The sequence below is a fragment of the Tachypleus tridentatus genome, chromosome 13, assembly GCF_004210375.1.
Source record: "Tachypleus tridentatus isolate NWPU-2018 chromosome 13, ASM421037v1, whole genome shotgun sequence".
NCBI classification, from domain to species: domain Eukaryota; kingdom Metazoa; phylum Arthropoda; class Merostomata; order Xiphosura; family Limulidae; genus Tachypleus; species Tachypleus tridentatus.
This window is the reverse complement of record NC_134837.1, coordinates 102,150,288-102,172,317: the sequence shown is the minus strand read 5'-3', so window position 1 is coordinate 102,172,317 and position 22,030 is coordinate 102,150,288. Positions and strand designations below refer to the sequence as shown.

Here is a 22,030-nt window from a genome sequence, read left to right as displayed (position 1 = left end):
AAAACATTACACTGGAAATGAAAACAATGCTTCCTTTATTAATATGGTATTGTTTTCTTCTTAATAACAAAATAAAAGACAATGAATCTGATACAGTACAAACTTGGAGTAAGAGACTGGATTACTCACACACATTTACATTTTATCTGTTGCAAGTTGGATGTATCTCAACAATAAAAGTTTTAGCTTAAACATTATTTATGTTAGTTACGTATGATATCAAATTATGGCAAAATAGATACTCTTTAACAAATGCGTAGAAAGGTACTATTAATTTATGTAAAATAATTAAATAACAAATACAAATTGAAATAATTTCAAATGCATTGTTCTCTTTGTAGAGGCCTGGCAGGCCAGGTGGGTTACAGCGTTCGACTCGTAATCTGAGGATCGCGGGTTCGAATCTCTGTCCCACCAAACATGTTCGTCCTTTCAGCCGTCGGTGCGTTATAATGTTACGGTCAATTCCACTATTCGTTGGTGAAAGAGTAGCTCGAGAGTTGGCGGTGGGTGGTGATGACTAGCTGCCTTCCCTCTAGTCTTACACTGCTAAATTAGGAACGGCTAGTGCATATAGCCCTCAAGTAGCTCTGCGCGAAATTCAAAAAACAAAACAAACAAACCCTTTGTAGAACTTTGCTGACGAGGAATTTTGCTCAGGATATACCTGTTTTGTTTTTAAACATAGCATAGGTAATGAGTGGAATAGCTTTGGAAATTATGCCTTTAGAATAAGTCCGTTCATGCCCTAATAATATCTTTCCTAGTTTCCGTAAGTGTAATTAAAATTTTGAGTTTACGTATTTAAAAATCAGTATCAAGTCCTAACCAGGCACATCCTCATCAACGGTATTTTTCAGTGAGGACGAAAATTCATTTGAAGTATTGTTATAGTTCAGGGGTATCCAAACCGCATCTCGCGAGCCAAATGTGGCTGTTTGACATATAATGTGCAGCTCGCGAAAATATATTGGCTGATATCCTTTTTGCATCGCAATTAATATACAAGGTAAATAAAAATATTTCAAGCTTTATAATTATTTACCGGGCATAAACTGACAGTCCACTGGATTAAAACATAAGTTGAATGTTCGTGGTGAGTAAATATATTTAATAATTTAAATCCTAATTTTAGTGCTAGATTTCAGCCAGGGATTAAAGAAATCTCTGATCAGCAAGGATTACAGAGGAATTGTGCTGGATAATCAGTAATCATACAAGTCAGTTTTGACAATGTTAATTTTAGTGGGTGTGGCTTGCGATCGCGTGATTTTGGCGTGTGTGGCTGTGTTGCGGGCAGTGAATTGGTGGAGTGCTAGTGTGATACTTGGCGTTGTAGAGTTTGGTTGCGTTACTTGTGTTGGAGCTTATTGTTTCTTTTCACTTTAATTTTTAGAAGTGTATGTGAAAATTTTATGAAGAAAGATGGCGTCATCAAATTGTAAGAAGCGAAAGTATGAAGATGAAAACAAATTTTAAGCCAGAGTGGATAGAAGGTTTTGCATTCATCGTTAAAGGAGGTAAACCTTTGTGTGTTATCTGCAATGTGTTACTCAGTCATTACAAAGCCAGTAACTTGAAACGACACTGTGAAACAAATCACAAAATCCCTTTGTTTGATTATCCACCTAAATTAGAATTACGGAAAAACTAGTCAACTGTATTAAAATCATCACTAAATAGCCAGCAGACACTGTTGACAACGTTCATTAAAAAAGCTGATACAATGACCGTGATACAATGATGGTGTATTTGTTAAGAAGAATATAGCTGAAGTTGTTGCAGTGTTAAATCCAAATAACATAAAACTTCAGCAACTAATAGCACAAACACCAGCTTCACGCCACACTACAGAAAGACGTATCTCCCAGATCAGTGCTGATGTTGCAGGCAAAATACAAAATGATTTAAAGAATTCCCATGCATTCAGCTTAGCCCTTGACGAATCTACAGACATAAAAGACTGGCGGTATTTGTTCGTAATGCTTCATCTGATGTAACTGTGAAAGAAGAGATGTTGAACTTAGTAGCACTAAAAGAAACAACTCGTGGTGTTGACATTAAAATGCGCTTGACAGAGCCTTAAGAAATGTTGATATTCCGCTGGATAAACTCATCAGTGTTGCAACAAATGGAGCATCTGCAATAGTGGGAAAAAAATGCAGGATTAATTGTACTTATAAAAAGTAATCCCAGCTTCTCAGAGTTTCTCCTTTTTCATTGCATTATTCATCGTGATACTTGGTAGCCAGATACTTCAAGTATGAAGATGTTGTAAAATACGTTCTTGAAAATGTCAATTTCATACGTTTAACATGAAAACCCACCGACAGTTCAAAAATTTTGTTGAAGAACTGAAGCTTGAAGAGAAAACCAATGATGTTTTTCTACTGCATTGTGAGATGACTGTCAATCAGTAATGTCATAAATAGGTTTGTGAATCTGTTGAAGACTATTACTACTTTTCTTTAAGAAAATAAAAGATTCTATCTTCAACTGGAAAATGATGAAGGGATACAAAATCTAATGTTCCTTACTGATATAATGAATCATCTACAAACTCTCAACTCAAGGAATGATGAGATTGTTTCTGATCTTACTCAGACAGTTTTCAGCTTTTAGAATAAAATAAAACTTTTTCAAAGAGACATACTATCAATAAACTTCAGTTACTTTCCAAATTTCGAAAGGAGAGTAAATATATACCCCGATATTGAAATAAAATACCAAAGGAATAATACAAAGATAAATTACAAGGACTGCTTGATAATTTCCTAGACAGGTTTGAAGACTTGCAGAAGTTGAAGCCCTGCTTCATTTTTCTTGTAAATCTATTCATGGTCGATTTGATCAATGATGGTTGTCTATTTCTCGAACCTCTGGTTACAGAATCATCTGCTGTGGAAATGGAACTAATAGAATTACAGGAGGACCTGGGTCTAAAGATGATTCATATATCCCATTCTACAATTGAGTTCTGGAAGCAAGTTCCAGAAACAAAATATCATGAAGAAAACCAGTGTGTGACTCATCTCAATTTTCAGCACAATATACTGCTGTGAATCACTATACTCTGTAATGAAGTTTGTGAAGTCGAAGTATCATGCAATCCTTACAAATCAACACCTGGCGGAGCTAATTCGTACAGCCTTGACAACATATCAGCCGGAATTTCATCGACTCACAACCAAGATGGAAACCCATAAGACCTCTGCTAGCAGTAAATAGCCTGATAATTGTATCAATGTCTGTTTGTGTTGGAAAAATATTATTATAAGACTAAAATTTTGTAAGGTGGTATCTGATTAAAATATCTCTAATTTTATTGTTTTACGTATTTCCCTCCATGTTTTGACCAGATAGTTACTAAGACAAATAAATATTAAAAATATCTGTTTTTACCCCTTTATTTTTATTTTTGGCAGTCTCATTTATTGTTAATAAAATGCAAATTTGCATATTTTTCTTAGATGTTTCCGTAGTTCATTACCGTATTAAATACGCTCAACATAGTTAAAACAATAATCAGCCAGGATTTTGAAAACATTTGGTATATATATATATATACATATGTGTACTTTGTGATTATTGAAACTAGTTAACAGTTTAAAAACTACATGCATGAATAAATATTATTACGTACATGTATTTCTTAATATTTATGTAAAATTATGTAGCAAAGTGTTCATGTAACCATAAAAACGTGTGTGTAATATTTGTTCGTCTTGCGGCTTTCAAACATCTGAACTTTATCGTATGTGGCTCCTACGTTAAACAAATTTGGCCATCCCTGTCATAGTTGAATAAATTGTTTATATTATTATTATTGGATCCAGGTTGTAGTAGCATGTTCATTTAGGCTGTTACAGTGTTACTAATACTTTACATTATGGATCTATGAGAGGATGATGTTACCAAGATTTTATAGGTGGATGCTGTTACTAAGGCTTATATAGACAGACATTGTTACTAGGTGGATTATGTATGTTTTACAAATGCAGATAGTCTCATAGGATTGCATACAGATTTCAACTTATGTCTATATTTTACATTTATGTACAACATGTATTTTACAAAGGAGATGATGTGGATAATGTTACAAAGATTCTATAACCGTGTGTGTGTTTCTTACAAAGGTGGATACTATTACTGTAGTTGAATGGTGTTACAAGGCAGATGCTGTCATTAATGTTCTATAGTATTGCAAAATTATTAGGACAAAGTAAAAAATGGTTTCAGACTAATTTTAAAGAACAATGGAAGATAAATTACATGTGAAACATCAAAAGGTTCAAAGGTCAATACAATAAATTTAATAAATATATATGATGCTATACGTTTTAAGCTATTTAGTCTAAACATTTGTGTTTTCATGTTATAATTTATAGTCATTCTAGAATGAAAAAGGCATAATTTATATTTATTTCTAATTTTTTTATTGTGTTTATGAGCCCATACAGAGATTCATTCAAATTTTAAAAAATTTTGGATAACTATCTGGATATTAAAGGATTTTGCATGTGAAATTTGAACATTTTCTAACGCTTAAAAGTATTTTTAATCTTAAAATAAAGATTACGTTGCATGTAATGCAAAGAAAAGGCACAAGAAAAACAGAAACATCTAATATTTTGTGTATAAAAGCATTGGAATGTTTACTGATAACCTGCCAAATTTTATTAACACATTCTTACTAATTTAAAAGTTATAGAATGAAAAACATAACAAGTACAAAATGGTTGTTATTTTGTTATTAAGTACAAAGCCACATAAAGGGCTAACTGTGCTCTGCCCATCATGGGTATTGAAACCTGGTTTCTTGCAATGTAAGTTCACAGACATATGAAATAACACATATCTGCCTAATATCACCATTCACCTATAGTAATGGCACATACCTACAGAACCTTAATTACACCATCTACCTATAATCCTTATTGCTTTGGCCTCTGGTATCAAACTATGATAACCATGCCCTCTGATGTCTGGTTCGACTTCGTGGACATCATCGCCATCTAGTGTATATGGCATAACATTATATAACCCTTTTGATGTCAGGATATTATCTAAAAGCTGTCCAACCCTGAGGTGGTGGCATATTATGTAATAGCTGCACAACGCCCAGGTGTATGTATTCTGTAATAGTTATATAACTCTCTGGTGTCGGCATATTACATAACAGTTGTGTGTATATATAATGTAATAGTAATGTTGCCCGAAGGTCTCCACTCGCCCAAGTACCGGAGTAACTGTTCACGGCCTCACAGTGTGGAGCTTCAATTTGCGGGATCAAGATGGACCCCCAAGACCACAGTAAGCCACGTTAATAACCAGGTCATGCCTCTTCTTGTATATAAGTGTATATGTTATATGAACAACAGTAATGAGGTTTATGAAAGTTTAAAGTGTGTAGTGCAAACTAAAAAGCTGTATTCATATTTCAAAATATAAAACATGATCTGTTGCTTCAAAAACATAAATTATTTTATATAAGTCATCGTTTCGCCATTCTTACATCATAGGTATAAACAAGCCACTTGCCAAGTGTTTGCTTGTTTCGAAATTTCGTACAAAGCTACATGAGGGCTATCTGCGCTAGCCGCCCCAAATTTACCAGTGTAAGACTAGAGGGAAGTCAGCTAGCCATCATTACCCACAGCCAACTCTTGGGCTACTCTTTTACCAATGAGTAATGGGATTGAGCGACACATTATAACGCCCCCACGGCCGAAAGGGCGAGCATGTTTGGTGTGACGGGGATTCGAATCCGCGACCCTTGTATTACGAGTTGAGCGCCTTAACCACCTGGCCATGCCGGGCCCTTGCTAAGTGATTTCGGTTAATCAGCTGGAGTAATATGTCGTGTTTTATTTCTTTTTTAGCAATAATAAGATTTTTTACATTACTTAAAAATTATTGGGGAACGGGGGGGGGGGTGATTTAGTAGAAATGGGACACGAGCCATGGAGGACCGGTACAGTAAATTATTATTTTCTTACAAGTTATGTTTAAAATCTCATATATTCCTCTTATAATTTATTCTTCTACAGTAACAAATGTTAAAAATCAATAGACCAACATGCATTGAATTACATTTGAAACAATTCTTTCTTCGTCTTTATCTGATATTTTTTCCCGTGTCGTAATTAGAGTAAGTACCTTGTGCTATTTTGCAGGTACATTTCAGACATACATTTTACATTAAGTTTTCAGTAAATACACTGTATCTTAGATATTGATATCTTATTTAATATCACAGGGTTCTAATTGGACCCTTTGCTTCTGTTACCAGTACGCTTGCAGTTCTTACTAATATAGTTTATAGTTTTAAAACTACGTAAAAATACAATATTGTGCAGTCATTTGTTTTTTTAAAAACACAAGTTATACATTGGACTATTTGTGCTTACAACGAGTATCGAAACCCGAGTTTTAGTGCTTTAAGGCAAATCTTGCCGTTAAGCCATAATGAGGCTTGTATTTGTGAAAGGTTTTACTGTTTTACTATTACTTGTAATGATGAAGATATATATATATATTCCAAGACTTGAGGAAAGAATTGTATGAAGCACAAATGTAGAATTAATATGATTAAAAACAAAACAGAAAAATGGCCCGTTTAACTAATAAGTTCGCAGTATTAAAATCATTGAAACATACTAACAACTCAGACATGAAAATCATTAGTTTCATTGGTTGTTCACACGAGAAATTCCTACAAGTAGCTCATGTGAAGTTTTACTTCATGGCATTTAGTTCAAGCCAAATATCTGGTCAGTGTCAAGATATTTTATCATGGTAGTATGTTGTAATCATACAGCTTGTAGCCCTTAGAAAGACAATGATTTTAAATGTTCGTAAACGTTTATCAGAAGTATCAAAGTTTGTAACGCTTGAACCAAGAATCTTGAATGTATACTCTTCAAAAAAAGAAACGCATAAGGGATATTTTTGTTATTTTAAAGAGAAATATATGTAATAACGTTACAAGCTCAGAATATGTGATGTTACACGTGTTAAGACACTGATTGTCAGACCAAAATAACAATAAAAGTTGTGCACTTTGAAAACGGAGGAAAACATCGGATTTTTCACCAAAGCGCATGCGTGTCCAATAAATTTGTTTGAGAGATCTGCATGTTCTGCAAGTGCAACATGTGCAAAATCCCTATAAAAGTGACGGGTTCTCGGTTTCCATAGCTCAGTGTTAAGCCACCGACACGCAATACAGTTACGCCAAGACTGACTGAAGCACAACGCAACAATGCCATTGGTCGCTTGGAAGCAGGCGAATCTCGATCAGATGTTGCCAGAGCTGTGAATGTCCACCCAAGCACCATCACAAGGCTATGGAATCGTCACCAACAACATGGATCAACTCGTGACCGTCCACGATCTGGCAGACCTCGTGTGACCACGCCCGCACAAGATCGCAACATCCGGTTACGTCACCTTCGGGATAGGACCACCACTGCGATGTCTACTGCCCAACCATACCAGGGCTGCGTAGGATTTCCGATCAGACCGTACGCAACCGTCTACGAAATTCTTAGGCCCATGTGCAACCCATCATGGTGAACGTCAACGACGTTTTTCAACATGACAACGCCCGTCCTCACACAGCCCGACTCACCACTGTCTTCTTGAGACACCACAACATCAACGTTCTTCCCTGGCCCTCTAGATCACCAGATTTAAACCCCATCGAACATCTTTGGGACGAGTTGGACCGACGTCTGCGACGGCGACAACCTCAACCGCAGACTCTATCTCAGCTTGCAGGCTGAGTTGACAGCCATTCCACAGGATGTGATTCGTCATCTCATCGCTTCCATGGGCAGGAAATGCCAAGCAGTTATTGATGCTCACGGGGGGCATACTCGTTATTGACGTTAAACTTCACCTAGTGAGCATGGACTTCGCCTTTGCAGACTTTGGATGTTCAGCAGCGAATGTGCAAAGTTTCACACATGTCTTACAGAACTACCCGGGATAAACTTGTTAACAATGTGTCTCATATTTTGCCTTTTGCGTTTCTTTTTTTGAAGAGTATAGCTTGAATCAGAAATAAAACACTTTTAGCATTCATTCTTCGTATTAAAATAAAGAGGACTAAGCCACTTATCATGATATGTTTGAACGAAATTACACTGAAGTTTTATTTTTATAATAGTAAATTCAGGGATACGATTAAGTAAGAATTGTTAAAGTTGTTCAAAAGTGAAAATAGGAAGAATGTCAAACACAGCTCATAATTCATATTCGCCATTCTTGTTTCACAGCTTTCACTAAATCAACAACACGAAAAGTCTAATACATAAAAAATCTAGTCACACTTCGTATTTGTGATTTGTCGGCGAAATTTTCTCACAGCTTTGTAGGACCAAATTTATCAGGCGGACGCAGGATGATGACCTTAACAACATCACTAAGCTCCCTATCAAGAGAATTAAACATGCCCAAGGGTCACTCAGGCGTAAAGGGAGTCTAATAATAGTGTTCAGGGTCGCTGACCCCGCATCGGATTTGAAGGATCTCGGGGACATATGTTTGCATCTTTGTTCATACTCTTACTCACCGGCCAATGGGACCAAACGTGACATAACACTTTTGTACCACATGCGAATGTCCTAACAAGTTTCATTTGCGGGTAGCTATTGAAATACTTTGGGATAATGATGGAGCCTGTGAAACACGGGGGAGTTTTATGGCCGTATTTTGGGTTCTAAGTCCCATTATATTTCAAAAATCATCATTAACAATGATTTAATTGTTTTTAAACATGACAACGCCCGTCCTCACACAGCCCGACTCACCACTGTCTTCTTGAGACACCACAACATCAACGTTCTTCCCTGACCCAGATTTCGGTTTCTCGTTATTTCAGTTTTAAATTATTTTGCGTATCTTATTAATGTGTATTTGTGTGTAAACATACAAGACTTGTAAAATAAAATATATGTTGTGGTAACGATTGACATTAAAATATTTGACATAAAAATGACATTAATATTTAATGTTTATTTTCAATTTCATGAATAATTCTACACAACAACCTTTATTATTAAAATAACAAGATAAAATTAAACAAACCACATATAACCAAACATCAAACTATTTTTATTTTCCTGAGAGGAAAACCAACAAAAACAGCACAGTGATAGTCACATCGACTACATGAAACACTTTATGTGTCATGTTGTTTTATCATTAATCTACCATTTCGTCATCACTTAACATAAACTAACTCTCAAAAAAAACAAAAACATTTAAAAAGAATAAAATAACAAAATCATGACTTTAAATTCTGTTACTATATTTTTAACATAATATCTATCATATTCAAATGTAATGAAATTAAACTTCACACTTTAAACCAAAAATGAACTTCTCAGGATGTACAACTAGCTGTTTCTGACTTTTACAAAGTCATTTAAAAACAACATTATTCAGGAGGTTGAAAGAATGTCAAGTATCATTGGAATGTAATACAATATTTGCTACAACCCTTGTTTAAAATTGTATTTAACTTACCAAAAATGTTACTGTATGAAAAACCTTGGACGTTGTTATAACATATATATGTAGGCCACGTGGTGTACTTAACGATCATACATGGTCAAATTATTACAATATATTTAGAGATTCTATTGTACAACTGAAATGTTAAAAATCTTTAAGATGTACTGTTATAAACTTACCTGCACATTTACATGCATGCACGACTCCATTTCTTCATTAAAAATAATAAATAAATAAAAGAGTACAGATTTGTAATTCGTCATTTAACCTTATAGTGTTTCCCCTTTGACATTCAATTGAAAGGGTGATAGTACTGGTTTTGTAACTTCACTAACTACCAGCCACTTAAGAATAACCCTTAATAAAATATTGTCATTTTATGACTAATTTGTACTTAAGATGTCAGACTTGTGTGTTTGTTTCAAAATTTTACGTAAAGCTACATAAGGGCTATTTGCATATAGCCAACCTCATGTTTGAACTAACAGACTAGAGAGAGAAGGAATCTAGTTAACCCCAACTCTTGTCTGGCAAAATCGTGGGATTTGACCATCACTTTCAAAGTGTGCCATCATCCCCAAAGTATGGAATGTATATAATTTACTTATTTGGTAAGAATCCAATGTCTGCTAGCAACATTAACATATCAAGTAATATGAACAAAGTGAGGGAAACTGGACAAAAGGCCTCACTGATAGTGTCTTACAACAAATAAATAACAGGACTATTACCTCCCTTTTTTTAATGTCTATAAAGCTACACTGTGAAATCAAGAATGAAATATTCACAGGTATTTTGTTTCAAAGTTACATTTCATCCTATATTCTTCTTTACTCTAAATTAGCTTTATTTTTCTAACAAAAAAAGAAAACACTCCTGGTAGTTTTAACACAATATTATTATTATTTATTAGCTTCAACTTGCAATTTCATATAAGATCTTTAAACAGATATGTACATAACTTGTAAAACCACCAAAGGTATTTTTTAAAGCTGAAAAAATTAATTTTATGTGTAAAGTTTAAAAAATAACATAAACACAATTAAACAATATCCTCTGTACACAGATATGATTTTAAATCAGAAAAATCATATTATAAAACAGAGAGCATTGGTAACTTGGTAAATCTGTGGACAAATAATGAAAAACAATACCTTTTAGACTGCAATAATCAAGTAACTATATTGTAATTAAAATACTCTCCAAGGGTTTGGGCTAGGAAGAGAACAATGACTGGTTTATAGAAATGTGAATGGTTCACAACTTCTCATAACTCACAGTCACCTTCTCCACATGCAAATTTCATACAAAAGTAGTAAATTTTTATTTGTATTTAGAATTTTTAAGATTTGCATATAAGACAAACTAAAGAAACAATCAGATTTAAAAATTCCTTAACCACAGACTTAATTTTAGAAAGTCCTCAAGAACTGCAAGATTAACATCACTCACATTCATACTATTTCCATGTTTGCTAGCAAGTGTATCCATAACAATATGAAACTATTTTGGATATATATTTACTTTATGTAAGTTGAAAGAGATAAACAACACATTTTTTGTTTATAATTTTTAGCTTTATATAAATAAGCTATTAATCATCTTCCTTAGCATTTTGACAGGAAAAATGAATTGCAAAATTTGAACAGTGAACCATAATTTTTTCTATCTTTGGAACATTATGAGAAATAACAAAAAATTCATAGATACTTTCATTAAACTGCTTCGTAAAAACACATTATGCTTGTGTAGATGTAAAAATAATTGGATCATGTATATGCATAAAAAATGAATAATTCAGAAACATTTATTCATTAAGAATTTTTTGTATAGAAAGTATAAAGATAGATTAGCATGATGTAACATCTCATGCTGAGTTAATTTATAATATTCATCAGTTTCCTTATATAACTTAGAAACAAATTGATTTCCTAATATGATGAGAAATGATGCAAAACTCAATATCAGAACCACATACAACAGAATACTTTCTTGCATTAGAAAGTCAATTACCTTTATAGTGCAGAAAACTGTGTATGCCATATTTTATATTTAAAATGGCAACACATGGATTCTTTTAAAATCTCTGGTTAGAAATGCTTTAAACATACGTGCACACACACACATATATATATCTAAAATAACTGTGCAATACAAATGAAAATATTCTTAAGAGAAAATTGTACAAATAGTGTAAGGCAATGGATGGACTGCTTGAAAATCAGTTAACAATTATATATATATATAACTTGTCTTCTAGACTAAACAAATCATGGCATCTTGAATTTTCTTTAATATCAGCTTAGTTAGCTAAATGTTCAGATTTTTGTCATATCTTAACATCTGTCTTTTTTTCTAGTATTGCTTCATGGAAGAAGATTCATTCACATGTTTCTTAATCAGGCCATTAAGTTCTGAAAAGTCTTCAGTTCTCAAGAAATTGAAGTTAACATTCTGTGATTTGATCATGATAAACTTATTAATATATTAGGAGCTGTCACCAGTTTTAGAGAATACAGATTAGGTCACTTATTTTAATCATTACTCTCTTTCATACACTGAAAAAAGCAAAGAAGGCACCAAGTCAACTTTGGCATTAAAACATTAAATGATAAATGAAGCATGATAAACCAGTGTCATATGAAGCTTCTAGTCACCAAAAGAGAAAATTACTAAAGACATGGTGTGAATTTCCAGTCTTGATTTATGTCACAGATAAAACAAGGATTACGCATCGCAGTCAAAGATTAAAATTCTTACTGAAGAAACTCTATGTGATCAGATGAAAAAGCTTCTTCTCCCACATGGTGAGAAGACAAAAAAGGATCATCATTCACAGGAAGCATATGATCATCCATCATCATGTCATCATAATGTCCAAGAGGATTACCAGGGCTTGCACTGTGGGCTGAACTCAGCCCAGAACTGGGACTTGGAACAGGACTTATATGTGGTTCCTGATTTGCATTAAGTTCCAATAAATCCAAGTCTAATGTGGATACGTGCATGCTTCCATTAGTATAAGTGTTGCTTGTACCAGGATTGTTCAAAAGCATATTTGGTGGGATAGGCTCTTGCTTAATGAAGGAGTTGAGATCAGTTTCTTGTGATGATTTCCAAATGGTATCTGTAACTTGAATGCCATGAGAATGAAGCTGGATCTTTAATTCCTTTGGAGTAAAGAACAAACAAATAAGATCTTAAAAACTGAATGACTGTAAATGAGCATAACAATATATACAATGTATAAAAGATAGCATTTTCCTACACTGAAAATGTATTTCTGATAGATATTTATCCCCTCTCACAAAATAACTTTTCTCAAATAACACTGCTCTTTACTGGTACAAATTTTAAATGCACACCACTATCCTTCTGCATCTCACTCCTGCATATCCATATGTAGCAGCTTTCCACCAATCTGAGTATGACACCACTCCTGATGTAACCAGGATGCTCTTCACATTTTCACTTGTTAATCACTCTGAGACTGGACAGAAGACCAACACCACATATTAGTGGAAGTGAGATGGCTAAGTGGAAAATGTGAGAGGTGGTATGTTTCTATCTGAAATACATTTTTAGTGCAGAAAAATGTTAACTTCTGATATGATTTTTAACATTCTCTCACAAAATAGCTAGAATTCCACACTGAAATGGTTGAGGAAGAATATAAAAAAAATATCTCACTCCAGAAAGCATTCAAAGAAAAACCAAGAGGTGTGGAACTAAAAGAGAAAACATCACACCTCGGAGACAGACTGCACTGCATCTGATCTACGTATACTATTCATTCTTTTGTGACTGTCACAAATATAAATGTCAGAAAAACAAGAAGAAGCTTCAGGGTATGTATGATCAATGAATGGGACTTCTGGGTGTTGAATGACTAGGGTGTGGCAAATTGTTGTGGTAGTTCAACACCATGCAGAATCTGGAATGGTACATCAGTTCTGCAGTAGGTAGAGGATCACCTACCTCTTCACCTTGAAATGAAAATTTGTAGGGAAAACAAGCTTCTGTGCTGAAATCCATTTTCTCTTGTAAACATTTCCAGCATAACCAACACCAGATCCACCATGAACCAACATCCAGCAGATGGTAGAAAGTGGAAAGTTCTAGCAGTATGACATCTCCAGCCATACAGAAATGAAAAAAATGTGCTGTGTCCAGCTGCAACCAACATCAGATTCACAGGAAACTATCATCCAACATATAGTAAAAAGAAGAACTGCAAAACAGTGGTGCATCTCCAGTCCAAAATCTGGCAGCAGTGAGCATTTGTCACATAGTTGACACTAGGAGGAGGAATACAACTTGCTCAAGTATGAGGACTTAATTCACTAGATCACCTCCAATCAATGCCCGACTCACCACAAATGTACATCTGGAGGATTGTATGGAGATGTAATGCCATTGTAAGAAAACATGATTGGTCAGATATATAAAAAGAAATATGTCACTGTCTTGCAACCAAAACCTGATGACATCTGCTGAATGTCAGTGCCTTACTCTCTACTGAATGGTATAATTCATTGCCTGGGAGGACCAACTTCCTTGGTCCATCACTCAAGGAGCTAGGAAGTGATAAGTGGTAAAGAATCCCATACTTCATTAGAAGAAAGGGGGGAGGGGTGCACCGGAGAGTCCAGAGGACTGCATCATCATGTTGAAGTACTTAATCAATCAAAATCTGGCACCATCTGGAATTGTACATCAGATTCATGGTAGGAAGAGCCTTAATGGCAGCAATCTTTGATTCACTAATGTTAGTCATTGAGTGTACAGCTCAGAACAAACTTATTTATGAAGCAACAAATAACTAGAGAGAAATACTAACAGTCCAACAAAACATCCCATTTCTATGGTGTGCACAACCCAAAACTGCAATGTAACAGTTTAGTCATACATAACAATAAAACAGAAACAGACACAACAAACACCTGGCAGAATCTGGAATTGTACATAAGGTCTGCAGTAGAAAGGGCTACAATGGATTTCTACACACACAAATACATACAAAAAGTATATCTGGTTATAGTGGGATCCACAATACACTAGCAAAAAGGATCCTGAGAAATAAAGAAAAGTTTAAAAAAAAGCTTTTCACAATACTGAAATGCAAATATTTAAATAAGTAATAAAAAATATGAAGCCAGTAATATAATGGAAAACATAGACAAATCTATGAGGCAACTCCAGCACATCAGTACAGTACTACTGTCAATGAAGAAATTATTAGCAAATGCAGATATGAAGAGGGCACTGGCTACAATAGAAATGGTGACTTGCTCCTACTGGTGGAGAGCTGCTGCATGATCATTCACATGTCCATATGCAGAAGTAAGTGGTGGAAGGCTAGTGGCATGAACTGAAAACATGCATGAATAGAGGGTAACATTAGTTGAGAAAAGCTATTTTGTGAGATGAGGGAAGTTACTCTATCAGAAATTTTATTTCAGGAAACACTTGTCTTCTAATTAAAACAAAGCAAAATTAAACTGACTATATATTTGTTCCAAGTTGTGTAAAGTTTTTCAAACTTTTTTGTTTTTTTTATGCATGATTTTTCAAATAACATATTAAATTTTTACTAGTGCCTAACTAGTGATAAACAATGTAGATTAAGAATCAAATTCTGCATAGAAATATGGTACTTGGTTGTACACAAACAAGAAATTTTGAAACTCTTATCATCTAAATCTAAACAAATTATTTTTCACAAATAGTTTGATATTTCAATTTGATCTAGTACTTTTCTTTAGCATTTTTTGTGTTTTTTTATGATGCTTCTCAATCTGACTAGTAAACTTTCTTTAAAACCAGTCTATATTTGAAAACCGTTATTGTCATATCAAATCCATCCTACAATTTGTTGAAAACAATTTTAAGTGTCAATCAACTGTAAGAAGAACAGTCCAATTCAGTGACTTAGCAAAAATCTTTCACAATAAAAATCACTTTAAGAAAGTATGTATATGTTGATGTTCCTGTTTGTCATACATTAATATTTGAGAGCATTTTATAACACATCATTTAAAAAAAAAAAAGCATATTATTAGTTTGTCTTGACATTTTAAGCAATGTTTCTTTATCTGTTCTTATTCACCAAGTGTGTGAAATATTTCATGCACTTAATTCAGTCTTTCTTCAAATGAATTTTTGCTGTAAAAAATTGCTTTCATTCAAATGGACAAATCTGTATCATGCAAAATTATCTATCATTTTTTCAATAGATATATAATATGGGAGAAATGTTTTACCCTTATTCTTATTCACAGTTTTGTTTATTGTTACATTTTACATATACATATTTAGAATTGAAGTAAATTTCCAACAAGCATTTACTTCTAGAGCAGGGGCATAGATCCTGATGGGGGGGGATGCAACCCCCCTTCATTTTAGGTAGGGGTATGGTGCATACAATCATCCCCCTTACAGTTTGGTCTGTTGAATTGTTTTATTGCATCACAGGCCTATAAATTGTGTGTTTGTTCTTGTGATTCTCGTGTTCTTATCAATCAAATTACATAATTAGGCCTAAATGTAGGCTTCTTCAGTAGCTGAAATGTACATCTTTAATATAGGCATGCTTCTAAGCTTTTCAATCTAAGCAATAGTTCGTAAATATCAGTCAGTAGGCCTAAGTATATATGCAAGTATCATGGCAACAAGATTACTCTGTGACTGCATATTTACAACTTTCAGGTTCACATAATCAAAGATTATCAATTTGCAAATTGAACAGTCCACTTAAGTGGTTTTAAAAATCAACCCCCCCCTCATCGGGTGTAAAAAATCTACGCCCCTGTTCTAGAGTACTGAAAGCCTTTCCTTGCTAATTCTGAACTCATGTGTTACTTACCTGTAATTGTCCATTCTACCATCATCTATATGAATTATTGCATAATAGTCAAGGATCATATAAAAGATCTGCTTTCCCACCACACCATAATATAGATATTTTTGAAAGGCAATACTCTTGCACAGTGCATCAGTACAAATGATGGAATTTCGACAAGGAAAAGTACATAGATAATTGTAACATGCAAAAATCCTCTCTGGATATATCCATACTCTGAGTCTCACTGAAGGAAAGACCATGATTTATTTTATATATATATTTTACATATATGCAATACATAACCAAATTTCTCGACTTCAGACATGCTTATATTATTTAATATGAGGTTGTGTAGGATAAACATAGAGGTTAAAGAACAGGCAAGAGCACCAACTGGATGAATTGATATAAGTACAGATTCTTGATACATAAGAATGTGTTTATTATCATAGCTTTCTTGTTTCAAAGTCAAAAGCATTCACGGTCCCATACACTCTGTACATTATCATCAAGTGTGTTGGGTAGGAAATACAAACATTCACAAGAGACAGATTACATTGAGCATGAAAAATAATCACAGGCAGTAAATAAGATCTTTAAACTGATGATACACGATGTGATGAGAGTGAAATAAAAAAATATATGAACATTCATTTCCATGACCACTTCTGAGATGTCACTAAAGAAAAGGTACAGATAACAGGAGACCACAAGCACCACTAATTGGTGAATGTAATGAGATGCAAGCTGAAGTTCATACTTAAGGTGGTCGGGAACATCATGTTAAACAAGATGGATCAGCCATAAAAATTCATTAATATAGATAGAGCAAGTCCTGTGGAATAAGAATCATATATGGTATAACCAACCAATGCTGGTTTGTTTGTAAAGAGGAACAAACATCTCTGATCAAACATAAAAAACATTTACCAGAAGTAGGATCAGGGTCAGTTAGAGTGGGAAATGCAACAAGATTACCATCTCTTGTAGTCCATATCTCTGATAAGAATACTCTATCAAGATATATGTACACAGCCAAACAGGATAAAAGAATGAGGAACATCAATGGCATAAAAAGTCTGAAAATCTCCTCCCTGATATGAAAAAAAGAAAATAAATCTTCAAAAATGGTAAGCAAGTAGCAAATGGTTTGATTGTAGAAGACAGAGTTAAATCAGAGTAAGGACAATGTCAAAAAAGAACCAACAAAAACACCTGAAAAATAACTGGGTTAAAAGTGGCATATGACTTCTGTGGTAACTGAAGGTGCAGCTCTTTAGCCTGCAATAAAAGCAGATAAGAATCAGTCACAAAATAATAACAGAAAAAACAAAAAGAAACAAGCTGTTAACAAATTGGAGAAACCTAATTTCACAGGAAGAAGTTATGAAAAACAGCTTAACAAGATTTGTATACTGCCAAGGAGAGACATCTGTAATAACATGAAAATATTCAAGCTTCTCAAGAAAGCAACACTGCTTCACTAACAAAGGGCTGCATCACAGTGAGCTGTAAAATGTTAATGATAGACATTGTTGTGAAAAATATAATAAAAATAATAGAATAAAATTATTCTGAAATAGGTGAAAGAAGTGAAAACCATGATGGAGTAGGCTAATATGGGGCAATAAGAACTGAACAATGGGAACAAGTGATCTTGTTCAATACTTGAGAAAGAAGATGAAGATGAGAGGAGGAGAGAAGAAAAAATTCTCCCAAGTTCAGTTTGAGATACCCACTACTAGAGAAGCTGAACCTGGAACTAGAAACCAGTATAGCATCTGAATATTATGCACTGCTATTACAAATGCAGTAAGCCAAGGATAACTAAAGGATTAGCATAACCAATGAAATACCATCTTGGAGTAAGGCACTATGTAAATGTAGCCAAAAGAAAAAGAAAAGAAATTATAGCAAACAAATGGTGTGAGATTGATTCCTCTCTGCCTATATTCTGAACACTAGAGGAAATTATAAAAATATGATAGTGGTAGAAATAACTGTTGCATCAGAAAGAATGTCCTAGCATGGTTGACAGCATAAATATCAACAAGAAAATCTAATTTATAGTGAGCATGTAGAGCTTATATAAGACCCACTGGATGATGGGGAGAGTACAGAATTAAGAATAAGTGACATATTATACAGTGTGTAAAGGAAATTTGGAAATTTTTAGTTGCATGTTTTACTGACAGCATAGATTCAGACTCAACAAGGAAAGACTTTCAGTACTTCTGAGGTTAATCTACTCAAGTTGAAAACCATATTTATACTGACTTGTAGAACCTCTGAAAGATGATAATCATTTCCATAAAAGATCAAATGTAACTCTTATCTTAACCAAAAGAAAAAGAATTCAAATTTTGTTAACACATACAAAACCGATGAATAGTGTGACCTTACAAAGTTTTACCAAATTGCCAGTTAATAAGAACCTATGACTCCATTTATTCTTTCAATTATTAGTCAAATATCATTTGACATGACCTTTGTGTACTACTACTATCAGGTATTGCACTATCAAATAATAGCCATCTTTACAATTGGTTAAAGATAAGCAGTGAGATATAAATACTTCTGAGTCCCAAAATGTAAGAATATATCAATAACATAATATGAAGAAAAATAGAAGTTACTTCTGTCAAAACCTGCTTACATATTAACACTAACCTCTGTGGCATTCCTATCAAATCATCTGTAAATCACAACTTCTGTTTTACAAATTTCATCATAAGAAACTTTACAAAGATGCAAGCCTCATTTTTTTTTTTTAATAATCAACAACTTATTTTATCACTTCTACGTAAACTTGTCAGAAATATGTAATACTGTGTCACAACACTTCAAGAAATAAGAGTTAAAAATGACTATGAGTTGTGAAACATATTTAAATAGAAACAAAAAATAATAATTACAAATTAATTTCTTAGAGAAACATCTATCCTCAAGGAACAAACCTGAATCCTAAGGAGTAACTTTCTGTTCTGGTGCTCTAATTGTCTCTGTCGTTCCTCCATGTGAGGTATTTTACTGACTTCTTTCTTTAAGCATCGCACGTAGTCCACTGAGGCCTTGAGAATTGTGCCCTTATTTTGTCGGAGGTCACGAACAAGATCAAAATGGCTGCAACAGAGTTTTCTAGATTTAAGATGTCCAATTGTGCTAGTAGGTGAAAACACAACAAAGATGTACAAATAACACGACCAACAAAACAAACTAACTAGATTTTTTAGTAATTGAGCTGTTTGAATAAAACAAACTCAGTTTTCAATGGTTCTGTTAGAGGTTTTTATTTTATTTAGGTGAGAGTAATTTTAATTAGTTTGAACATAATAACACCTAAGGTATAATTTTTAATTAATAATTTGTACAAGAATCATGCAACAAAAAGTTTTAAAGTCATATCAGTCTCACCATGACTTTCTAAGGTAGTCATGCACCATGGCATTTCTAATTCCTACCCTTAACATGATTTTCTAAGATATGCTTGTGTTTACTTTTATTACAATAATTAGTTGGGATGTCATCATGGCTTGAGTTGAGAGGAGGCAAACCAGAGAGTAGTTCCTGTTGTAAGAAACTGTTGCAAAACCACTCTTCTTGTTGGAAATTTTTATGAAAACGTTTTTGTTGAATGTCCAAGGATATATGTAAATTTTAAAAAATGCTATCACAATTTTACCAATTCATATTGTTTATGCAGGCCTACTTTGTGACATGTTATTCTTCTTCATTTGCATTACTTTTCTGTGTCAACAGACACTGGGATGTCATCAAAAAATTGCAATAAGAGACTTTGGTGGTTCTCAGACTCTTGCCTCATAGGGGGTGAGAAACTAACACAACTCAAGTCCTGGATGTCATTAACCTTGCAAGAATGTGTTGACGTGATTCAGATGTGATATAATGCACTGAGATCAACAATGCACATTCTAAATGGCTGTAAGGACAGAACTTAGAAAAGGCATGAAGTAACAGCATTTGCAGCACCTGTATTTCATCTATAATAAATGAAAATGGTTAATTACTTTAATGAGCTAAAATATTGTTAAATGCATTACTAACTTCAACACCATCCTATTTTTGACTTGATTTTGGCAAAATATAATTTCACAGTTATGCATACTTTTATCTTTGTAAGAAGATACTTGTCATGCTTTAACAGTTATTTGGTCACAATGCAGACTATTTTATTTTCATTCTATTTTAACATATTTAAAAATTGTTATTACACTATAACTCATTTTAGTTGTTGTTTGTTAAATTCTGTTTAGTTGAGCTTACTCAGTTCATTTAATTTGGTCTACAAAATGTATTTATAGCATTTTCTAATTTTTCACAAGTTCTTTACTACAAATAAAGAAGTAATAAATGTATATATTACAAAAAATAAGCTCTTCAATAAATTTTTGAGACAAAAATTCTTTACTGAAAACCATACTATGGGTGATTACCAAAGTGTTTATGAAAAATGAATTTTTTTTTTGTTGGAAATGTTATTTTTCAGATATAGCTTCTTGAGGAAACCTAAACTCGGTGTCATAACAAACCACTGATTTATATCTCGCTACTGGTAACAAAGAATAACAGCAAATTCAAACACATAGAAGCTAAATTTCTTCACAAGTATAGTTTTTTAGTGTACAAACTTGGTCTATTGTAGTCTGTTGCCTTATGAATAACAACACTTCAAGCTTTCTTCAATATTCTTTTCAGGTATTTCATTTCTGTAAACATAACATTTATTACCACAGACTTTGCTTTATTTGCATGAAAAGTTTTGCATTTACAAAAGAACACTGAAGGAGTTTTATGCTAAAATTCTATTACTGGAGCAGCTCAGATTCTAAAATTAGGGTATTGTTACAATATAGACTTAAAGTTGAAGGAAATTAACCATATAAACCTCTGTATTGCTAATGTAAAATCAATAAATTGTTGAAACTACAATAAATGAAACCTATACAATTATAGATCTATGAATGAACATTATAAACTTTGTGATTTGGTTCCATTTTGTCTTGATGTATTTTACGATTATCTAACAGAATATAAATAACTCACTGAAATGTATCTAAAATACACTTAGCTAAAAACCTTGCTGTTAAGAAGCTCTAGTTCTAAGTTTCACTGTTGTTGTTTTTTAACTATTAGCTTTCCAAAAACAAACAATTGTTCTGATTACTTTGACATAGGTCTGAAAATTTGAGTGGCACACATTAGATGAAATTGAAGATGCGAATGTATACACTATGGCTTCTCATCCTCTGAAGATCTCTTTTTTCACAAAGCACATTAGCATGACAAACATAACATATCCATTTGCAAGTGAAGAAATAAGACTTCTTAGTCATGTTGCCAATCACTTTTTAACCTACTGAAGGTGATAGCACATTCTCTTAAAATGCTAGTTCAAACCAAGTAACCTTTTTTCTCACCTGTGATTAAGTGTTTTTAGATAAAAACAATGAGAAATAAACAGACATTTCTAACATGACTACCTAGGGCCACATAACTTACATGTTCAGAAATTGACAGACACTGATTAATAATCCTTCAATAAAGCTCAGTTTTCACGTTTGTTTTTTTCTTGATTAAATACAAATATTATGCTATAATGTAAATGCCATAAAAACGTTTAAAAATGTTTGGTGTTATGCTCAG

The 22,030-nt window shown here is 33.4% G+C and overlaps 1 protein-coding gene across 1 annotated transcript in view; it reads right to left on the bottom strand.

Moving 5' to 3' along the window:
• Positions 1-9,001: 9,001 nt before the first annotated feature.
• Positions 9,002-22,030, bottom strand: part of LOC143236233 (microphthalmia-associated transcription factor-like) — a 71,532-nt gene continuing 58,503 nt past the window's right edge. Inside the window, exons 10-11 of the mRNA XM_076474512.1 lie at positions 19,324-19,489; positions 9,002-12,692 (exon numbers count right to left, since the gene is read on the bottom strand). Coding sequence (XP_076330627.1) covers positions 12,279-12,692; positions 19,324-19,489 — 580 coding nt within the window. The 3' untranslated portion in view covers positions 9,002-12,278. The remainder of the gene's footprint in view (positions 12,693-19,323; positions 19,490-22,030) is intronic.